Below are 19193 nucleotides of genomic sequence, written 5' to 3' on the forward strand. Positions count from 1 at the left end.
ATAATGATACAACCCTTTTAGAAATGGTAATAACTATTTTCCTTAGTTTTTTAATTTATATTTTAACTCTATGTATGGTATTTTCTATATATGGAAATGTTTTAAGATTTTATGTAATCAAATTAGGCAATGTTGCCCTTTTTGAATTCTATATTTTATACTATGCTTAGAAATGCTTTTTTTCCCCCGGATTATAAAAATACAGATTACTGCTTTTAAAGCATGGTAATATTAAGTTACATATTTATTTTCTTAAAAAACTGTAACAAGGACAGATAATTCCACTTAATTTTAGATATTTCCCAATTGTCTTTCTTCAGCAAATTATAAGCAACATGAATCAGAGTAAGTTTCTAAATGGATCATCATATTTAGTACTTAAATGTCACTGAAGCAAATAGCCCTATCATAGCAGGTATTCTCTCAAGAGAACAACAAAGAAGCTTTCATATTACTTCAAAATATAAAACTATAGAACAGCAAAGGAACTAAATTGTAAGAATAATAGATCTAGCTCCACAACTCTAAACAAAATATATTGTCAATACAAAGAATCAAGTGATTTAAATAACTAAAGAAACATCACCAAATAAACTATATAACATACTTCATACATTATAGCTTTTCAAAACCGATTCCCACCATGTCTTTCCACAAGACATGATCTTAAAATTACTATAACAAAAATGCGCTTAATTTAAAAATGTACACATTCTTATAACAAATTTGTATAGGTGACTATTATTGGTATATTAGAATAAATGCTAAAACTTCACCAGAAAGTGCAGCAAACATGAGGGCTGTGTATCCATGTTCATGTTGATGACAATTTACATCAGCTCCATGTCGTAAAAGTAATTTGCACATATCAAGTTTTCCTTTATATGCAGCATGCATTAGAGGAGTCATTCCATTCTTTAACAGAAAGGGAAAAAAAGTATTAAGTTTACTTATTTACCTTTCCCCCTGCCTATGAACAATTTCTGCAATTAAATTAAAACACAAAATAAAATGAATTAATAAAATCATCTTTATAATCTGCATTTTTATACTCAATTCCCCACTTGGATCTTCCATAAACTGCTGAAGAAAAAAGATGGTTTTATTACCTGAGGTTTTCTACAGATTAGCAAACAGATTCAGAGAAGAATTGCTCAACTTCACATGACTAGTAAAATGGCCAGGGCAAGGACCAAAACTTAAATTTATCAGGGCTCTCATCTCTACTACACATACTTAGCTCCTGGGGAAACAAATGAACAAGCAGATACAAATGCGTTAAAAAAAGAAAAGAAAAGAAAAAAGTAAGGAAAAACCTTAAAACAAATAGAATGCTTATCAAGGGGAAAGTTGAATATGGTATATCCATAGCATGGAATAGTATGGAATAGTGTGATGTTACTAATTGAATACATTTGTATCTATTGAATTGAAAAAATTTCCATGAATTACTGCCAATGAGAAAAACAAGATGTGAGAAATGTATGTTAGAGTGTTCTCATTTTTAAAAAATGATCCTCAAAATCACATTTATATTTTGATCATATATATGATTTGGTTATATATATGATTATATGAATATGGAGAAATGATTGGTAGTGTTTATACCAGGCTACACTGTTTAGTCTCCATATGTTTTGTCCATATCCAATGAAACATCCAACTTTATATGTTGACTACCTAATACTATTTGGTGGATAAATAAATGAGATGTTCCCTGTAAGTAAATCTTCTCAGAATCCAGGAGAGACTCTCTGAGTGCTGGAATTTCAGAGTTACTCTGGATGAAAACCTCTCTAAAACACATAATCTCTTTTTTAAGCAAATCTTAGAATACTAACATAATTTGAATTGTTCTTGATGATTCTAGACTATTATAATGAACATCGTCATCAATATTATCAGAGGTTTGTTGATGTGAGAATCATAGGAAGGTTCTACACGAGGCAACTTAGTAGTAGTCAATGTTTCTTGAGAGTAGTAACGGGAAACTGGTAAGGAGATTAAAACTTTAGTAGTTTAAAAAACTTTAAATATGATGACCCTAAAAATAAAGTTTCTCTCCCATAATTTTTAAATCAAAGAATTCATCAATATTAGTCTACTGAGTTACAACTCTATATCATTAAATGCAGCATTCATTCATTCAGCAAATATTTATTGAGTGCCTAAGATATGTCAGACACAGATCTATGCACTGTGGGTAGCAATGAGCAAATTCCATGCCCCTAAAGTCTAAGTCCCTGGCACTAAATTTTAGTAGGGGTGACAAGGCAGATGGTGATAATAAGTGCTATAGGGAAACAGCATCGAGTAAGGGGGAGAGGGAATGACAGAAGGTAAGAAGAGATCGTTATTTTTAAAAGAACAGTCAAAGAATGTCCCTCTGAGCAGGTGGCATTTGAACAAAGCCCTGGAAGGAGCAAAGGATGTAAATAACTAGAGGAAGAATGCTCCAGTAAAGAGAATGCAAGTGTAAAACTCTTTGGGGGAGAGGATCATTGGGTTCAAGGAATACCAAGGAGGCCAAATCTGTACGCAGCTCACTCATAGAAGCTCCAGGAACCTCCTTGTCTTGAATTTGGTGCCCCTAGGTTTAAACATTAAGTACAGGAGTGTGTCTCATGTTTTAACCTTAAGTAGGATGCCAATGCTTGTGGAAGGTTTCTGCAAACTTATGCAAGTTACAGAAAAGCCATTCTACCTTAAGTTGTTAAAAGAGTTTTTACCCCCAGTAGTTAAATATTATCAAATGCATTATATCTATTGAGATGATCATATTTCTCTTTTATTCTGTAATACAGTGAATTACATTGAAAGATTTTCTAAACTGAACCATCCTATCATTCTTGGAGAAACCTTACTTGGTTAAGTCTTATTATTCTTTTGATACACTACTGGATCAAGTTGGTAATATTTTATATAGTGTTTTTGCATCTGTATTTACAAAGTGAATTGAGCCCACAGTTTGCTTGGGCTTCTTCCTGTTTTGGCATCAGCATTATGCTAACTTTATCAAATGAGTTAGGCAGCTTTATATGAACTAATGGTACAATCTGTGTAAAATGAGAATTAAATGGTCCTTGAATGTTTTGTAAAGCTTACTCAGGTGTGCAGCTTTAGAAGGTAGTTGGCACTTAAATACATTTATACAAATCTTCCTTAATTATCCCAGTTTTTCTATTTCTATATGAGATAAATACGTTCATTTTTATTTTTCTAAAAAATCACTACTTTCATATGGGTTTTCAAATGAATTGGCTTTAAAAAGTTATGACAATTCCTCTTATAATTGCAGTTATGCTCTTACTTCCTTGGTGTTTATTTATTATTTTCTTGCTTATACTTTCCAAATTGTGTCTATTTTTTTGGTCTTAAATTGATAACTTTGTTTTATCTTTTCTTTTTTAACAGCTTCATTGTGATATAATTTACTCATTTAACGTTACAATTAAATAGTTTTAAGTATTTTCAGAGTTGTGCAACCATCACCACAATCAATTTTAGAATATTTTTGTCAAAACCAAATGAAATACCATACCTATTAGCAGTCATTGCCGTTACCCCTCCCCATCCCATTACCCAGCCTTAGGCAACCGCTAATCTACTTTCTGTGTCTATGAACTTGCCCATTTCGGACATCTCCTATACATGAAATCATACAATATTAGTCTTGTTTGATTGGCTTCTTTCACTTGGGAGAATGTTTTTGAAATTCACCCATGTTGTAGCATGCACCAGGACTTCATTCCTCTTTGTGACTGAATAATATTCTGTTGCATGGATACACTACACTGTGTTTATCCACTTATCAGCTGATGGATGTTTGGACTGTTTCCACCTTTGGCTCTTATGAATAATGCTGCTATAAACATTCATGTTCAAGTTTTTGTATTGTCATATGTTTTATTTTTCTTAGTTACATACCTAGGATGGCTGAGTTATATGGTAACTCCATGTTTAATCATTTGAGGAATTGTCAACCCATTTTAAAGAGCAGCTGCACCATTTTATATTCCTACCAGCAAAGCACGAGGGTTCCAGCTTCTCCACATCCTCACTAATACTTGTTATTATCTATATATATTTTTTTATTATTGCCATCCTAGTGGGTGTAAAGTGGCCTCCCATTGTGTTTTTTTTGTTTTTTTTTTTTTCCTTTGCGGTACGCGGGCCTCTCACCGCCGTGGCCTCTCCCGCCGCGGAGCACAGGCTCCGGACGCGCAGGCTCAGCGGCCATGGCTCACGAGCCCAGCCGCTCGGCGGCATGTGGGATCTTCCTGGACCGGGGCACGAACCCGTGTCCCCTGCATTGGCAGGCGGACTCTCAACCACTGCACCACCAGGGAAGCCCATAAACCAGTTTTTAACAGTGTTAAATGTAAATGGAGATGTACTATTTCTGTCTTATATAAAGTGCATAGACTGTTAGGTTATTCAAATTTTCCATCCCTTGAATACTCTTTTCTACTTATCATTTTCTAAAAGATGCTATCGTGGTCTTACAAATTTCTCCTTTGAATTCTACTTTTTTCTTTATAACCTCAAAGCTTATAAGATTATTAGTGAAGGCTTAAGGCTGGTATATTCCTGGTGGTTTATCAACTTTCTATAAGAAAGAGTCTACATCTTTTTTTTTTTTTTTTTTTTTTGCTTTAAACTTTTTTTTGCGGTAAGCGGGCCTCTCACTGTTGTGGCCTCTCCCGTTGTGGAGCACAGGCTCCGGATGCGCAGGCTTAGCCGCCAAGGCTCACAGGCCCAGCCGCTCCGCGGCACGTGGGATCTTCCTGGACCGGGGCACGAACCCGTGTCCCCTGCATTGGCAGGCGGACTCTCAACCACTGCGCCACCAGGAGAAGCCCTTTAAACTTTATTTTGTCTGATATTAACTTTACTACCCATGTGCGGGTAAAGGGTTAACAAAACACCTCCTTTGCTGCATGAGAAACTGAAATTCAGTTAATGTTCTAGTACTAGAACTGTCCTGTATAATACCTACTAGCCACACATGGCTAATGGCTGCCATACTGGACAGCTCTGAAGAGAAACTACCATCTCAGAAAGTTATTCTGGATTGCAATTGTTCTAGAAAGTTAAGTTTAGGTCAGTTAACCCTCCCGAGAAGTAGAATTGCTGGATCAAAGGTATATACATTTAAAAATGAGAAATATTCTAAAATTTTCTCCAGAATATGATGCCAATTTATACCTAATCCAGTAGCATATAAAAGTCCAATGTTTCACAAGAAATGATATGGAATTGGTTTAACAGTCACTTATTCGATTACCAGTAAAATTAAACATGTTTTTACATCCTTATTATCTTTTGCAACCTGTCTGCTGACATTTGCTTTAGAGCTTAGGATAACTTGAACACAAATGCTAGAAAACAACTCTTATTATTAGATTTTATGTATTACCCATTCTCATAGGAAGTAAAACTTTATTAAATGTTTTAAATTTTACCTCATCCAAGCAGTTGACATGAACATTCTTGCTGGCTAACAATGTTCCAGCTTCTTGGACAGTACCTTAAAAAAAAAAAGAAAGAAAGTGCAAAGGTTTTTTTATATCTAGAACAGAAAAAAATCTAATGTCAAGGAAACAGACTTTAAAGGGTTATCTGTAAAACTAAGATGAGTCAGGTCAGGTTGCTAAGAAATAAAGCATCAATCGCATACTGTTTATTCCGCAAAGTAATTATCCCAGAGAACAGATTCATATAGACTAAAATAGCTGCATCTTGCTTTTACTTCCATTGGCCTTATAGTATATTAAACTGGCCACATTTTCATTTTGGCAGTAATACAATAACCACAAAGCATAACACTTTTAATACTGAAACAAATCTTAAAGGGCATCTAATCCAGCCCACCATCTGAAGCTTAAATTGCAGTCAATGTAATAACAGTTCAAAATACAGTCAGTATTTATATACCTTGTCACCACTACGTCCTGTGAATTGATGGCATGCTCCTAATAGAATTCTTGGTTTGGAAATGCTGAGGTAAATGTATCTTTTATGCCTCGTACTATATAAAAGTGCCATATGGTCAGTATTCAGACTCTCATACTGAAAGTCATCTGATGTAAACCTGAAGGTCAGTCTCTGTAAATTTGTAAATAAGCTGTAATTGGGCCACGACTATCAGGTTTTCCAGCCTTCTGTAAGGCATACTAAGGCATAGTTGCAGGAGAGAATGTTGCTATTATCATCCTTAATAGGAGCCAATCACATGTTCTGCCAAAAAATTTCTGGTGTGACGGGGAACGGGATAATGAAATTGCATGTTCTCAGGGAGAAAGGATGAGATAAGCCTCTCCTCTAAAAGGACATAAAAGAATAGAAGCATCCTCAACTAGGAGTTATTTCTTGTCTTTAAATTTAGAATTATAGTTCAAGAATGTGTTAAACTTTGCAGTTCTTCCAGAGCTAAAGGTGGAATGCAGAATGAAGCTTAGCCTGCTTCTTTCTACCCAACCTGCTTCTTAGGCACATGGTCTGAGTGCCCCTCACTAACAGAGGGGAGATACAGAAATGTCTCCTAGATTGATAGCGAAATAGCTCATCTGGGGAAATGTCAAGTGAGTGATCTACAAGGCCCCGAATTATGACAGCAGCTATTGTGCCAAGAGTTCATTTGTCTGGTCCCACCCTCCACCTGAGGGCAGTTGGTATCACTGGCTGAATGGCTACAGAGGGAGAGGGGAAAGCCTTCAAGCATGCAAGCAGGTTGTGCAGGGCAGCTTATCCATATCTGTGGCTTCTCACCAGAGACTCTCAAACATCTTTGGAAAGGAATTAGAACAAACTCCTGCACACCAGTTTCACTTGAGGAAGATGCTTCAGCTGAACCCCATTATCCACTGAGGAATAACTGAAGTTATTTTCCATCTGACTGAGAGATGTTTATGCAATAAACGGAGAATACTATAGGGATTGTGATCATGCCAGAGCCTGCTATATGTTAGGGAAAGGATGGGGATTGCAATCATAAACATTTGGCTCATATTAGACAACAGGCCAATAATTCTATAAAATGTTTAGCCCAGTGGCTAACAATGTACAGTAAATCTGTCCAATCGCAGGGCAACTAAAAAAAAAAAAAAGTGAGTTGTTCACTCACATACCATGGAATACCAGTTAGTCTTTTGAAATGCAGGGACCAGGACGGGAAAATTTTTCTGAAACTGTTTGGGCTTCTAGAGAATGAAAACATATTTTGGAAAATAGATGAGCAAAATACCCCCAAGAGGAAAAACTTTTGATGATTTCTAACTTGGAGTTTCTAATTTAATGACATTAGGAAACTGTAGAAGGTCTAGAATAGCATGGAAATGGGAAACACATAGTTTACACAGAAGGATTTTTATTTTTTGTCATTCCTTACTGTGCATAGTATACTCTCAAACAATATTTTGCAATTAAAAGATTATTTGCTTTACTTGGGAAAGAAATATGTTAAATCTGATTTAACAAACTCTTAAGATGAGGGGATGTGGTACTATAAAGGGGATGGGAAATGAGTCAACATTTATCCTCATTGGAGACAAAAAAGAATAGACATAACTGACAAAAATAATATTTAATAATTTGTTTCCCTTTTGAGAATTTCTCCAAGTTGCTCCAGAGAAGAAAGCACAACCCAACCTGCTCCATTACGGTGGGATAGATAACTTATCCGGATGGACCAGCATTTTAGCAGAGAAGAGATGATGATAAGAGTGATATTCTCACTGTTACTGCTCTCTCTTATATCACACTAGAGCCCTTTCAGGACCACTATAAAACTGAACAAGTCCTATAAAACCCTCAGTTTTCTTATATAGGAAGCAGAAATAATAACATCCATCCCACAGTGTTCTTAGGACTAAGGGCTTGGCTTGGTACGGGGCACAGAGTACAACCTCAGTGCATATTAGATGCTCTTGTTATTTATATTTACAGCAGCATAATATAATTCACTGCGACATTTCTAATATCTAGTTTGGGACCACTGGTCTCTACTGAAGACAAGGAGAAGTAGCCAAAACAAACAAAAAGGGAGAAACAAACTAACATGTCATTTTCTGATTCCAGCAATCCATCAGATAGTCATGAGATCTGAATATTTATGAGTTTCAATCATTTAGTGGGATCCCTCAACAGGAATGTTTTGAGGAATCTATATCTAAGTTAAGTATTTAAAAAACTATTTGGCTTGTTAGTTGCTGTTACATTTATGTATAAGTAAAATCATGTATAAATAATTAAAGTGTCTGAATTTAAAAATAATATATGGATACAGACTTAATCATAGATACATAGTTATAAATGAATTTTAAAATAGACTTCTAATTACAACATATATTTTGAAATAGTGAATCTGTTTAAGTGTAAAGTTTCTAAATTCTCCTATGTGTATCTATTTTTAGACTTTGTAACAAAATGTCTTCAAGTTAGGATTATGAATCACTACATAAAAATTAGAGTAACTAAAAGAGCTGTTGTTTTGTAAAGGAAGACAATGAAGCCCACAGAGGTTGCAAAACCTGCCCAGTCATATAGTTAATGGTAACTACGTATTTGAATTTAAATTTGTCTTTGAACTCTATGCTATAATTATTAGTAGACCTGAATCTTTCTATATACCAGAGGTACTAGAAATAACATTATTAACTACACAGGACCTTAGAGCAGGATCTTTTAACAGTCCCAAATTGTAAACAACTGAAATGTCCATCAGTGTCACCAGATAAGCAAATAGTAGTATATCCATACATAGAAAATAAAAGAAAAAAATAAGAAATTATTGGTGCAGTATGGATGAACATGAATATCATGATGCTGAGTGAAATGTCATGCAAAAAAAAAGGAATATTTATTATACTTACTGTATAATTCCACTTACATAAAATTCTAGAATAGAGAAATCTAATCAATAGTGACATCTATCAGTGGTTGCCTGGAGACAGGGGTGGAGGGAGTGACATTACAAATGGGTATGTAGAACGTTTTGGGGGTGACAGAACTGTTCACTGTCTAGATTGCAGTGGTTTCATGGATGTATACTTATGTCAAAACTGACTTTTAAAAAGTGTACACTTGAAATATGTACCATTTATCATACTTTAGTTATACTCCAATAAAACTGGTAGAATAAACCTTATTGTCCGAGTCCGCTTCACATCTCCTTTAACACAAACAATAATAATAAAAAAAAAATTACGTTACTTTCTTGTGAAATTGGCAGCAGTGATCCCAGGGATTTCAAGTACTAAACAAGAAAAGTAATGAAAGACTTTCTGGCTTATATTCTTAAAGTTTAATTTATTTTGAAATAGTGCTTCCTCAGTGTTTGATGAAAAAGATATCAGAGCTTAGAAGAATGGGTCAATCTACAAATAATATAACCCAGTTAACTGTGCTTAAGTGATTTCATTTCTCTTCTGAAATGTTGTGAAATGGATGCTGTTAGTGACTATGATTTAAATGGATATGTGAGAAACAGCTTCTCAGTTTCATCTGGAGCTTCTTTTTGGCATTCTAACAAATAAACAACCTGTAGAATACCTAGAATGTGCATTTACTCAGAAGAAGAAATCGTTTAAAAGTGTCCGGTAGCAATGTGCGGTATTCTCTGGACTGTAAGTCCCACTTACAATCGGCTTAACTTCTGGAGGGCAGTGGTTAGCCGGAGGGAGAACTCAAAAATTTGTTGAGTTTATTTCAGATTGGCCAAGATGACAGGTCACACGTGGCTGGAAACTTATTGTTAGTTCCACGTACTAGTACTGACTAAGCCAGTGGTTCTCAAAGTTGAGAAATGTACTGAAGGGAAAAATATCAGAACTCTACTCACCTCCTTTCAAGAAAATTGCTTCTTATGAGTACGAATATAAACTTTGTTTATGAGCTTCGTTCAACTGTAAGCCAAAAATTATTTTACAAATTTTAAATGCACACAAAACTACAAAATCAATAACGTTTACAATTAAAATTAATTTGACAGATGAAAATATTTTGCTGCAATTAAATTGCCTCTCAAAGTGAATAAGATATGGTATGGACTCTGGTGCTGGTTTCATTTTTTCATTTTGTTTAGTTTGTTTTCAAGTCCAGCATATTTCTAGGACTGTGGGCCATATGATATCTCTGCTCTGCCACTTATTACCTGTATTATATTGGGCAAGCTATTTGAACTTTTCAGTTTCTTTGTTTCTTGTCTATCAAGTAGAGACTGCCATGTTTACCATAATAATAGCCAACAGAGTATTTTAAACACATTACTCATACTAACTCATTTTATCCTTATAGCAGTGCTGTGAGGTGGGTACCATTTTTCACATGGAGAACCTAAGGCTCAGAAACAGTAATTTGCCCAAGGCCAAGTCACCAGCAGATGAATGAGGTAGGATTCCAAATCAGACTTGAAAGGTTAACTACCATCCTATGCTGTCCCTCATAATGTTGTAGCTTAAAAATAATTCCTAGCTTATCAAGATTAAATGCATGGATATATGTAAAGTGCTAAGAATTATGCCAGGCCCAAAATAACAATCAGTCAAAGTTGGCTACGGTTGTTACTTTCTCTTATCTCCCATTACATTTTTTTAAGAGTATGGTAATGTCCCACAGACCTTCACTTGACAAGAATGTATCACATACTATGTCTATCTCACTTCTTTTCTCATCAGCTTGGACCAATTAAATAGGTGAGACAGTGTCTGTGTAATTTGTTGCACGATGTAGGCCCAGAAAAAAATCACAGTGCTAACCAGGCAAAATTCACATTAATTCTTTTATTTAATCTTTAAAAATAAAAACTAGTGGATACCTAATAATGTATCCAAGGATTCCCTCCCTACGTCTCCACACACACCACCTGCCGCTTTCAGAGACCCCGTTTATAAAACTGCTCACTTGTTTACACTTTTGAGAGAGGGTGATAGCTCTGGACTGCTTAAAAACAGAATTTGCATCCCTGGTGGATTATAAGTTGATGCGTTGTCTCCTTTTTTTGCCCAGCACTGTACCTGGCACAGAGCTGAGACCCACATGGTTGCTGAGCTGAATCCCAGGGCCACCAAAGGCACGGAGACATGAACCAGAGACAGGCAGAAAAGGGAGACTGCAGTGCCAAACAGGTCAGCGAGGACCGTGCTGGACAAACAATCTGCAACAACTCCAAGTCCCACAATTCTAGGCAAAGAACACATCATAGCAAATTACAGCTGTGACTGAGTTCAGCCTGTCGAGATCAGATGGAGTGGGCTCAGCTCATGAGCACCTGTTGAATTCCAATCCGATATTTCTCTCCTTTACGTTTAGACTTTTCTTGTCAGTATAAAGAATACATGTGCCTTTCTCTCTGTAGGTCCAGATGGGAGCCAGGTTACTTAGAAAAAAAGAAAGACTGGAAATTACGGAGTTTATGTTGCAATGACTGGCTCCTCTGCCGTTCGAGGGAGCTTAAAACAGCCAAATGAACAATGCCCGCAGTTCCCACACATCCGTATCGCCGCGCCGTGACAGTGCAGAAGCCACGTAGTCACGCTGTTGTCACCTGCCAGGTAACGGGACCTCGGGAACTCTTCTGGGACGTCCACTCGGGGACGGAGCGGAAAACATGGCTTCTGGCTCGTCCCCGGGGCCTGCGTCTCCCTCCCTAGGACCCGGAGCGGCGGAAGTGGGACGCGCGTTGGGAGAATGGAAGGGAAAGCGCGGAAGAGCGCGATTAGAAGGTCGCAGCCCTGCGAAGTGCGCAAAGCGGTGTGGACGCCTCCCCAGCCCCCTCGCTGTTCTGCGAGTTCCTGCGGCGGCCGGGGGTTTCTGGAAGGAAGCCAGGGAGGCCCTGGACTCAGAAGCCTCAATGCGGCAAATTACAGACCTTGTTTTGTGCCCTTGTAAGGAACCCTTCTCCTTAGGAGCTCCCTCCACCCGCCCCAAGCGAGGGCGGGGACAGCCAAGGGATCCAGATCTTTCGGCCTCCGGAAGTCGAAACGGCCCTCAGACAACCGATCTAAGAACCTGAAACTTCCAGACCACTATCGCCCAGACGGACGGTGGTCAAAATCACCTTAGGAGTTTTGAAGAATGCACATTCTGAGGCCCCACCCCGGGTCGCTCATTATCATCCAAAGTGGAGCCTGGAAATGTGCACCCTTCCAAAAGCTGATTTATAAGACGAACGTCTGCAACCTCCGCTCCCGTCCCAGCGGCGCTTCTCCTTCCCCACCTCTCCGCCCCCGCAACCGGTCCCAGACCAAAGGTAGGAGTGCTGTTTCCCGGTCGCAGGATGTCAGCCTCGCAAAACCGCAACCCAGGGTCAGCCGGGCCGGGGGCGCCGCCCGGGCTCCGCCACGCCCCCCTTCCCTCCCAGGCCAGGCAGGCAGCGCCCCCGCCGCAGCCCAGCACCCACACCTTTTCCGATGACTTCCAGCAGATCCTTTTCCTCCTGGGTCAGCTCGCCTTTCTTTATGTGAACCATTGCTTCCGCCAGCTTGACAGCGATTGTTTCTTTGGGAGTATTAAAAAGTAAACGACGTGTCTGTATTAGGAACGCCAGCCGCAAGGTTAGGCAACTTGAGACTAGGACATTAAGTAGCCAACCGCGGAAGCGTTCGAATTCTCTCCACCCTCCCGGGGGCTGGCGAGCAGCGGGCGAGCTCGGGCGAGCCGGGCGGGCAGTCTCTACAGGCCCAGCAGTAGTCTCCGCCCCCCGCGAGTCATTGGCCCGGCCGGGAGGAGGAGCTGCAGGAGGCGGCAGCGAGAGTCTCCCATTGGAACAGCCTGGGAAGGAAAAACCAAATGGAGAAAATCAGAGGGGGGAAATTAAATGCCTGTTACACGTCTCCCACCGCCATCCTTTCCGGTGCACGTATTTAGGGACACACAGTATTTAAATTCTCTTTCTGGAATTTCTGTGTTCGGCAGTTTCTGCTAGGGGCATGCATCTCCCTTGCTCTCGATATACACCCCCCTTCATTTCCCAGGGAGTGGAGCGGCCCGGGACGGGGGCGGGCTGGGAGGCGGGGCGGCGTGGTAGGCGGGTCTGCGCCGAGCTCCGTGTGTCGGTGTCAATGTGTCTGTCCTTCACTCCTCCATTGTCTGCCGCCACCACTGCCGCCGCTGCCACTGCCGCTGCCGGAATCGCTGCAGCCCCCAGCCTCGCGCGTCGCCGCTACCTCCTCGGACAGGTGAGAAGCAGCCCAGGTAAGGCAGCGGGGGAGCCGGGAAGCCTTCGACAACCGGAGCCAGAGCCCCACCGGGAGCTTCCCCCCCTGCCGGTGCTGGCCCTAAGGAAGCATGTGCCTGCTGGGGCGGCTTCCTTCCTTTCGGTGGGGAAGCCGCCCCTCCACCCCATTACCATCACTCATACCGCGTATCAGTTCCCCGGAGTGAAGACCCGCCACTTGCCACATTTGGCCGTCCCGGGAGACCGAGAGCGGCCAGGCGCCGGCCACGAGGTGGGAAGTGGCGGGTGCCCATCGTCCCGTGCGTGGCATCGCCAGATGTAACTCCCGGGGAAGCCAGGGTTGAGGCTTTGGACTCGGGGTGGGGTGGAGAGGAGAGCCTCCCATTACGAGCGAGATGAACGCATGTGAGAGTAGTCTCGGGAGAAGGTAGTTCTCATTTGGCAACCTGCCCTCCTCACCCCTCCACCCACCCACCCCCACTTGTCATCTCCTTTGGCGTCTGTGGGAGCTGTAGAAGAAAACCGGATCTGATCGCTCTATGGTGCCCGTTAAGGACGTTTGGAAGCAATTTACACTTGAACTAATACTTCGTTTATGAAAGACAGCCGGGGATGAGGGGGGGAGGAGGGCCTCTTCTCTCTTCTAGAGTTCCCAGTCTCTTTGTAACTCAGATCTTGAGATTTATGGAAATAGGAAGGGGAGGGAGAAGGGGCGGAGATTAAATTGGTGTTGCTGTCTATATATAGCATTAGATTAGCCTCTTAATCCAACCTTCATTCAACTGTAATATGTAGCTTCAGGCTTTCACTATAGGAAGCCAGGGACCAAATACAAGCGTGTACCCTCCTGTGACTCAAAGACAGGACTTGCTTGCTAATACGAAGTCAGTCGTTCCTCCTGGGTGCACATCCATAACATATTTACAGCATCAGCGAAAGCTTCTGTAGAAATTAGTGTTTACTGTTGTTTCTCTACAGTCTAGTATTAGTGTTTCTCCCAAGACGCGTCTGCTTCAAAGAGAAATCTTTGTATAATTATGTAGATTTTTTTTGTTAAGCATCCCCCCCATACCATCACTTTCTCCCCGCTGTGCCATATATGAAGTGAAGTGTATTTTCCTCTGGCCATACGCCTTCATTTCTTGGAAGCATTCACTAACACTTGTGAAATCCTGGAAGATGTTCATTATTTCCTGCCTTTAACAAAATTTTTTCCCCAAATTCCAGATGTTTTCTTGTCTAAGTCTTCATCTTTACAGGCTGGGGCAGATCTGAGCCAGAACATATCACATGAAAATGGTTTGAAATTATTCATCGCAATGTATAACAAAGAAACTTTTGTTTGGGAATGCTTTAATAATGATGTGACTGTTCAAACAAGTAGTAACGCTTTTGAGTGACCCATCTTTTGTAACACTTAGAATGCTGCTATTGCCACAGTTACAACTGATTGAAAACACAGTATCATGAAGAAGAAACCCAGAAACCTAAGAAAATGCTTGCGGAGTAACCTTTCCTTACCATGTGACTTAACATTTTACAAGGGATGTTACAGAATTGGGTGCTTCATTGACAGTATTTCCATCTCTTGTGTCAAATTGGGGCCATGGTTACTTGAAGGTCACACCTGTTTGTCTCACTGAAGTTGTCTGTTCCTCGAGGATAGCAACTTATTATCTATTTTCCTGGTGCCTTATGGTACCTCCTTGGTATTTAGTCCTCTGTGAGTACATGAATTCCGTAAAGCTAGAGTGAATGACATTTAAAGTAAAAAAGCTAACATCTGCCTAGAAATGTATATAAATAATATGTTAAGTTTAAATTTCTAGAAGCAGATACGTAATGGATTGTGTTCATCAGATGGATTCCATTAATCGTTTTTGGCCAATGTTAATATTTAATGTAGGAATAAGATTAGCTAATGAGCATACCTTAGACTAGATCAAGGAACTTTTTTTGTATTAAGAATGTATTCACATCTAAGGAGTTTTGTTGGTAATAAAATAGCTACTACTTATTGGGTCCTTAGTCTGTGCCGATATCCTACCAAGATGCTTTGTTATAAGATTTGTTTAATCATTGTTGTAGCGACCTAGGAACTAGCCAGTATTACCCCTGTTTCTGAAAATAAGAGGACAGAAACAAAAAGAAGTTAATTTGCCCACAGACCCACAGTTTGGAAGTATCAGAGCCAAAATTGGAACCTAGATCTGTCTCCAAAACCTTTTCGCTTTTCATTATTCTCTATCTCTGTGGCTAGCAATAAGGGGGAAATTATATATTCTTTAGCTAATAGATAACACATTCATGTGGTTTAGCGTGACAGAGGTACAAAAGACTCTCTGACCTCTTTGCACAGTTTCTTCTCCGTGCCGTACAACCCATGGTGTCTATTTTTCTCATACCTTTCTGAGAAATTGTATGTGTTTATATAGCTTATATGTATAGTTCCACTTTTTTTTTTTTCTTACAGAAATGAGAGCATACTAACACATTGTTCCACAATATGCAATAGAATTTATATGTTGCTTTGGTCTCTGTTTCTTTCATCTCCTTTTAAAAAATAATGATTTCTGAAATGTATGAAATCCTTATATGTGTCCCCATCATCCCTTTTTCTACTGCTACCACCCTGGACGTCTCTTGGCCTGTTGCAGTGGATTCCTAAGTAGCCTGCTTTCCATCCAGCTCATTCAAGGCACCACCATTAAGGCACCACCACAAATATACACTGAGCACTCATCATGCACCCAAGGATGAGACGTACTTTGTAAAGACAGAACTGATTCACTTAAAGCATGTCAGTGGCTCTCCACCTGCCGCAGAATAGAGGCTCTGGTCTCGTACTTCTGGTTCCTCTCCACCAGCCCAGGTTCGGTCTAGGAGGCTCCGACTTCTGGTCCCAGCCGGCATTTCCAGTCAGCCAGCCCCTCCCGCATACTCTGCTCTAAGGTCACCTCACTGATTCCCTAACATGCCAGTAGTTTCCACCCCTTTGTTCCTGCTTTTCTCTTCCTGGAGTGACCTCCCTTCCCTCTTTATCGAGTCTTTCTCTCCTTCCAGATCTGATGAATCTCCTTCCAGATCTGATGAAGTGTCAGCTTTCAAGATACTTTCATGGTCCCCTCTCCCACCCCATCCAGGAGGGGAATACAGGCCCTAGTAAACATTTTTATTCCTGTCCCTCAGCAAGGGCGATAAGAACAGTCTTTCCTCAGGAGTTGCTGGTACAGTTGCTGACATCCTCTAATTTTCTCCTATCTTCTTAGGAGCCCTGGTCCCCACCCGCCTTGTACCCCGAAATTAACATCACCTTTGCTTCTTCATCTGGATCCCCATGAAAATAACCTAAGGCAGGCACCTTTTTCATGACATCCTAGTTCAGTTTTTGTTAATCTATTTGACCCCTTCTCCTTCTAGACTGTAAATTAACTAGAATTAGTTTACCTTTGCTTCTCAAGATTGTGACCCATGTCTCGCACGTAGTGTGTGCTCAGTACATGCTGAGTTGAATTCAGTTTGATCTCCAAGTTATTTCAGGTGGATTTGTTTCCCTACTTGACTAATCCTTCCTGGCAATGTGAGGTGATGTGGCCCTAAGCACACACAATCATAACCAAGGGGAGAAGGTCTGTAAATGTTTTCGGTCTCAAGCTGCTTGACATTCTGATGAATGCTACCAACCAAGAAAAAAAAATTGTACATATGCACATGTTACAAATTTTGCAGACCATTCCTGGACTCCCTCTTTGAAGCCCTTGACGTACAGCTCTGTGCTTTAAGAGAATGCCGTTTTCTTTTTATTGCAGGGGAATAGCTCATTTTTGAGTGTTGTAACTTTTGGGGTAATGTTTTCCTTGACATTTAACTTTCTTTTCTTGGGTACATTTCTTGACTGAGTGGATATTTGATGATATTAAGGATTTTTATTTTCTTTGAAACTAATATTGTGGTTATATGTTTAAAAGGTCCCTTATCTTTTAGAGATATGTACTGAATTGTTTAAGGGGGGGAAATGGTAGGACATCTAAGACTTGCTTCAATATAATTTTGTGACAGTGGGGGACAGGGACTGAGTAAGAGTATTAATGAGACGAAGTTCACCGTGTAGTTAAGTGTTGAAGGTGGGCAATGAGTACATTGACTTCATTAGACTGTTCTCTCTGCTTTTGATACGTTTGAGATTTTCCATAAGGAAGTCTTAAAAAGGAAATCTGGACATATTACAGCCCCTAAGAAATTGTCGTTGTAGTTTAAACCAAAAACAAAAAAAAAGAGAGAGAGAGAGAGAAAGCAATATGGATACAAATGCTCTTTCTCTATACTTAGAGTTGAGCTTATGCGGTTATCCATTTAATGTTAAAACAGTTACACCTAAATCTGCAAAAGACTGTCTTGTGAACAATGCATTTCCATAAACTGTTCACATCACCCTTTAGCTTCTCCACAAAACGAAGAGGCAGGTGGCGTATCTCAGTGCTGTGTCACAAGCTTGTGAATATCCTACTGGCAGCTAATCTTCATCTTTTTTAGACCCTGACGAAGTAATTTGCAGACACGTCTCAACAAGGGGTGCAAATATATTTCGTTTAACTGAGAAAATCAAGACATGAATGAAGTGGAGATACTGATTTTCTTCTTGTGTCACATAAATCAAGTCAGAAGGCATTTCCAAAAAAAGAAGTACTTTGGTAATGTCACGAGCAATAGTTAGAGGAGGTATCTCACTGCCTGAAAATCGGGAGCACACTCAGGTGTGCCTGCCACGTCCTTCCTCAGGATTTGCTTAACTAAATGCTTGCTTTGACAACTGCTTTCTGAATTCTTAAAACTTTATAACTTGCGTGTCTTGATGTTTATGTTTCTTTTATGATGTTTTGGACTTATGAAATGTTAATGTTTCCAGAAGCCAACATGGAATTTTTTGGTATCATTTATAACATTTCTTCCCAGATTTAGTTTGAAGCGTTCTTAAAGAATATTTAATTAAGCTTCAAAGCCAAGCCTTCACAGTGTCTAAGGACAATGTAGCCAGTCCAGTCTCATTGCCAGGTAATGCTGAAGCACACATTAGTGTATATCCAGCTTCAACTCATATATATTTATATTAGCTATGTCACTGTGGAATTTAAAACTCAAGGCTGGTGCCTCTTATCTCTGAGTATAGTAAAACAGTTCCAATAATTAAAAATAGAAAGCTATTTTTGCATCAGAAGGGAAAAGGTAGCATTCACCTTCGCAATAAATACATTTAAGCTAGAAAACTGGTGTTTTTATCTCTTGGTATTTGGTTATCTGTTGTGGGGTTGTGTTAAAAAGACCCGGCAGACAAAGCAGCCCTTAAAACTACATTCATCAGCCTCTGAGTAAAATCTCTTCCTGGTCTGTTGATTGTGGAGTAAAGCAGTCCCATTAAGTAGCCTCTTCTGACCTGGTAGGAAATGATTATGGATGAGCCCTGGGAGACAGCCAAGCACAGCCATAGCTCTGAGAATTAGAGTGGGAAAACCAAGACTCCGTGATGAGATGGCTTTTCCAAGGCAATGTCTCTTGCTTTCACTTTCTTCATATATAAAACAGGGATACTAACCAAACTTACAGGATGACTCTGAGGACCCTTGAGGATCCCCTGTGAACTATAAAATGTTATATAAAAATTAATTGTTATTTTTAGGGCCAATTCTACCTGTTTCTACAGTTGAGAAGAAGATGAATAACACAACTACAGGCCTAGTTAAGAAATCATTTTAAAGTAAAATTGTATAGACATTAGTATTTGCCATAAGCCCAACTTCCTACATTTTGGAAGAGATTTATTTTTCAAGAGAGACTTTCATAAAGATATAATTCTAGTAATTCTATCTCAGGATTAACTTATTAAAAATATTAATCAGGATTAACTTTTTTTTAATAATAATAAGAAAGTTCTTGGTATGCATCTGTTGTTTTTAGTGAATCCCAAATGATAAGACATGATATTTGTTCCCAAGAGGCCTCTATCCTTTAGGAGACGACC

General features: G+C 39.6%; 2 protein-coding genes across 3 annotated transcripts in view; one reads left to right on the plus strand and one right to left on the minus strand.

The window, feature by feature from the left end:
• ANKMY2 (ankyrin repeat and MYND domain containing 2) overlaps positions 1 to 12694 on the minus strand; it is a 34026-nt gene extending 21332 nt beyond the window's left edge. Inside the window, exons 1-3 of the mRNA XM_030857142.3 lie at positions 12403 to 12694; positions 5466 to 5530; positions 777 to 915 (exon numbers count right to left, since the gene is read on the minus strand). Of these exons, the coding sequence (XP_030713002.1) occupies positions 777 to 915; positions 5466 to 5530; positions 12403 to 12469 (271 nt within the window). The 5' untranslated portion in view covers positions 12470 to 12694. The remainder of the gene's footprint in view (positions 1 to 776; positions 916 to 5465; positions 5531 to 12402) is intronic.
• A 349-nt stretch (positions 12695 to 13043) lies between these two features.
• BZW2 (basic leucine zipper and W2 domains 2) overlaps positions 13044 to 19193 on the plus strand; it is a 57093-nt gene continuing 50943 nt past the window's right edge. Inside the window, exon 1 of one of the 2 annotated variants that reach the window (XM_030857138.2) lies at positions 13044 to 13194. The gene's annotated coding sequence lies outside the window, so the exon portion shown is untranslated. The remainder of the gene's footprint in view (positions 13195 to 19193) is intronic. The other variant, XM_030857140.3, reaches the window with a different exon arrangement.

Source organism: Globicephala melas, chromosome 9, assembly GCF_963455315.2.
Source record: "Globicephala melas chromosome 9, mGloMel1.2, whole genome shotgun sequence".
Classification (NCBI taxonomy): Eukaryota; Metazoa; Chordata; class Mammalia; order Artiodactyla; family Delphinidae; genus Globicephala; species Globicephala melas.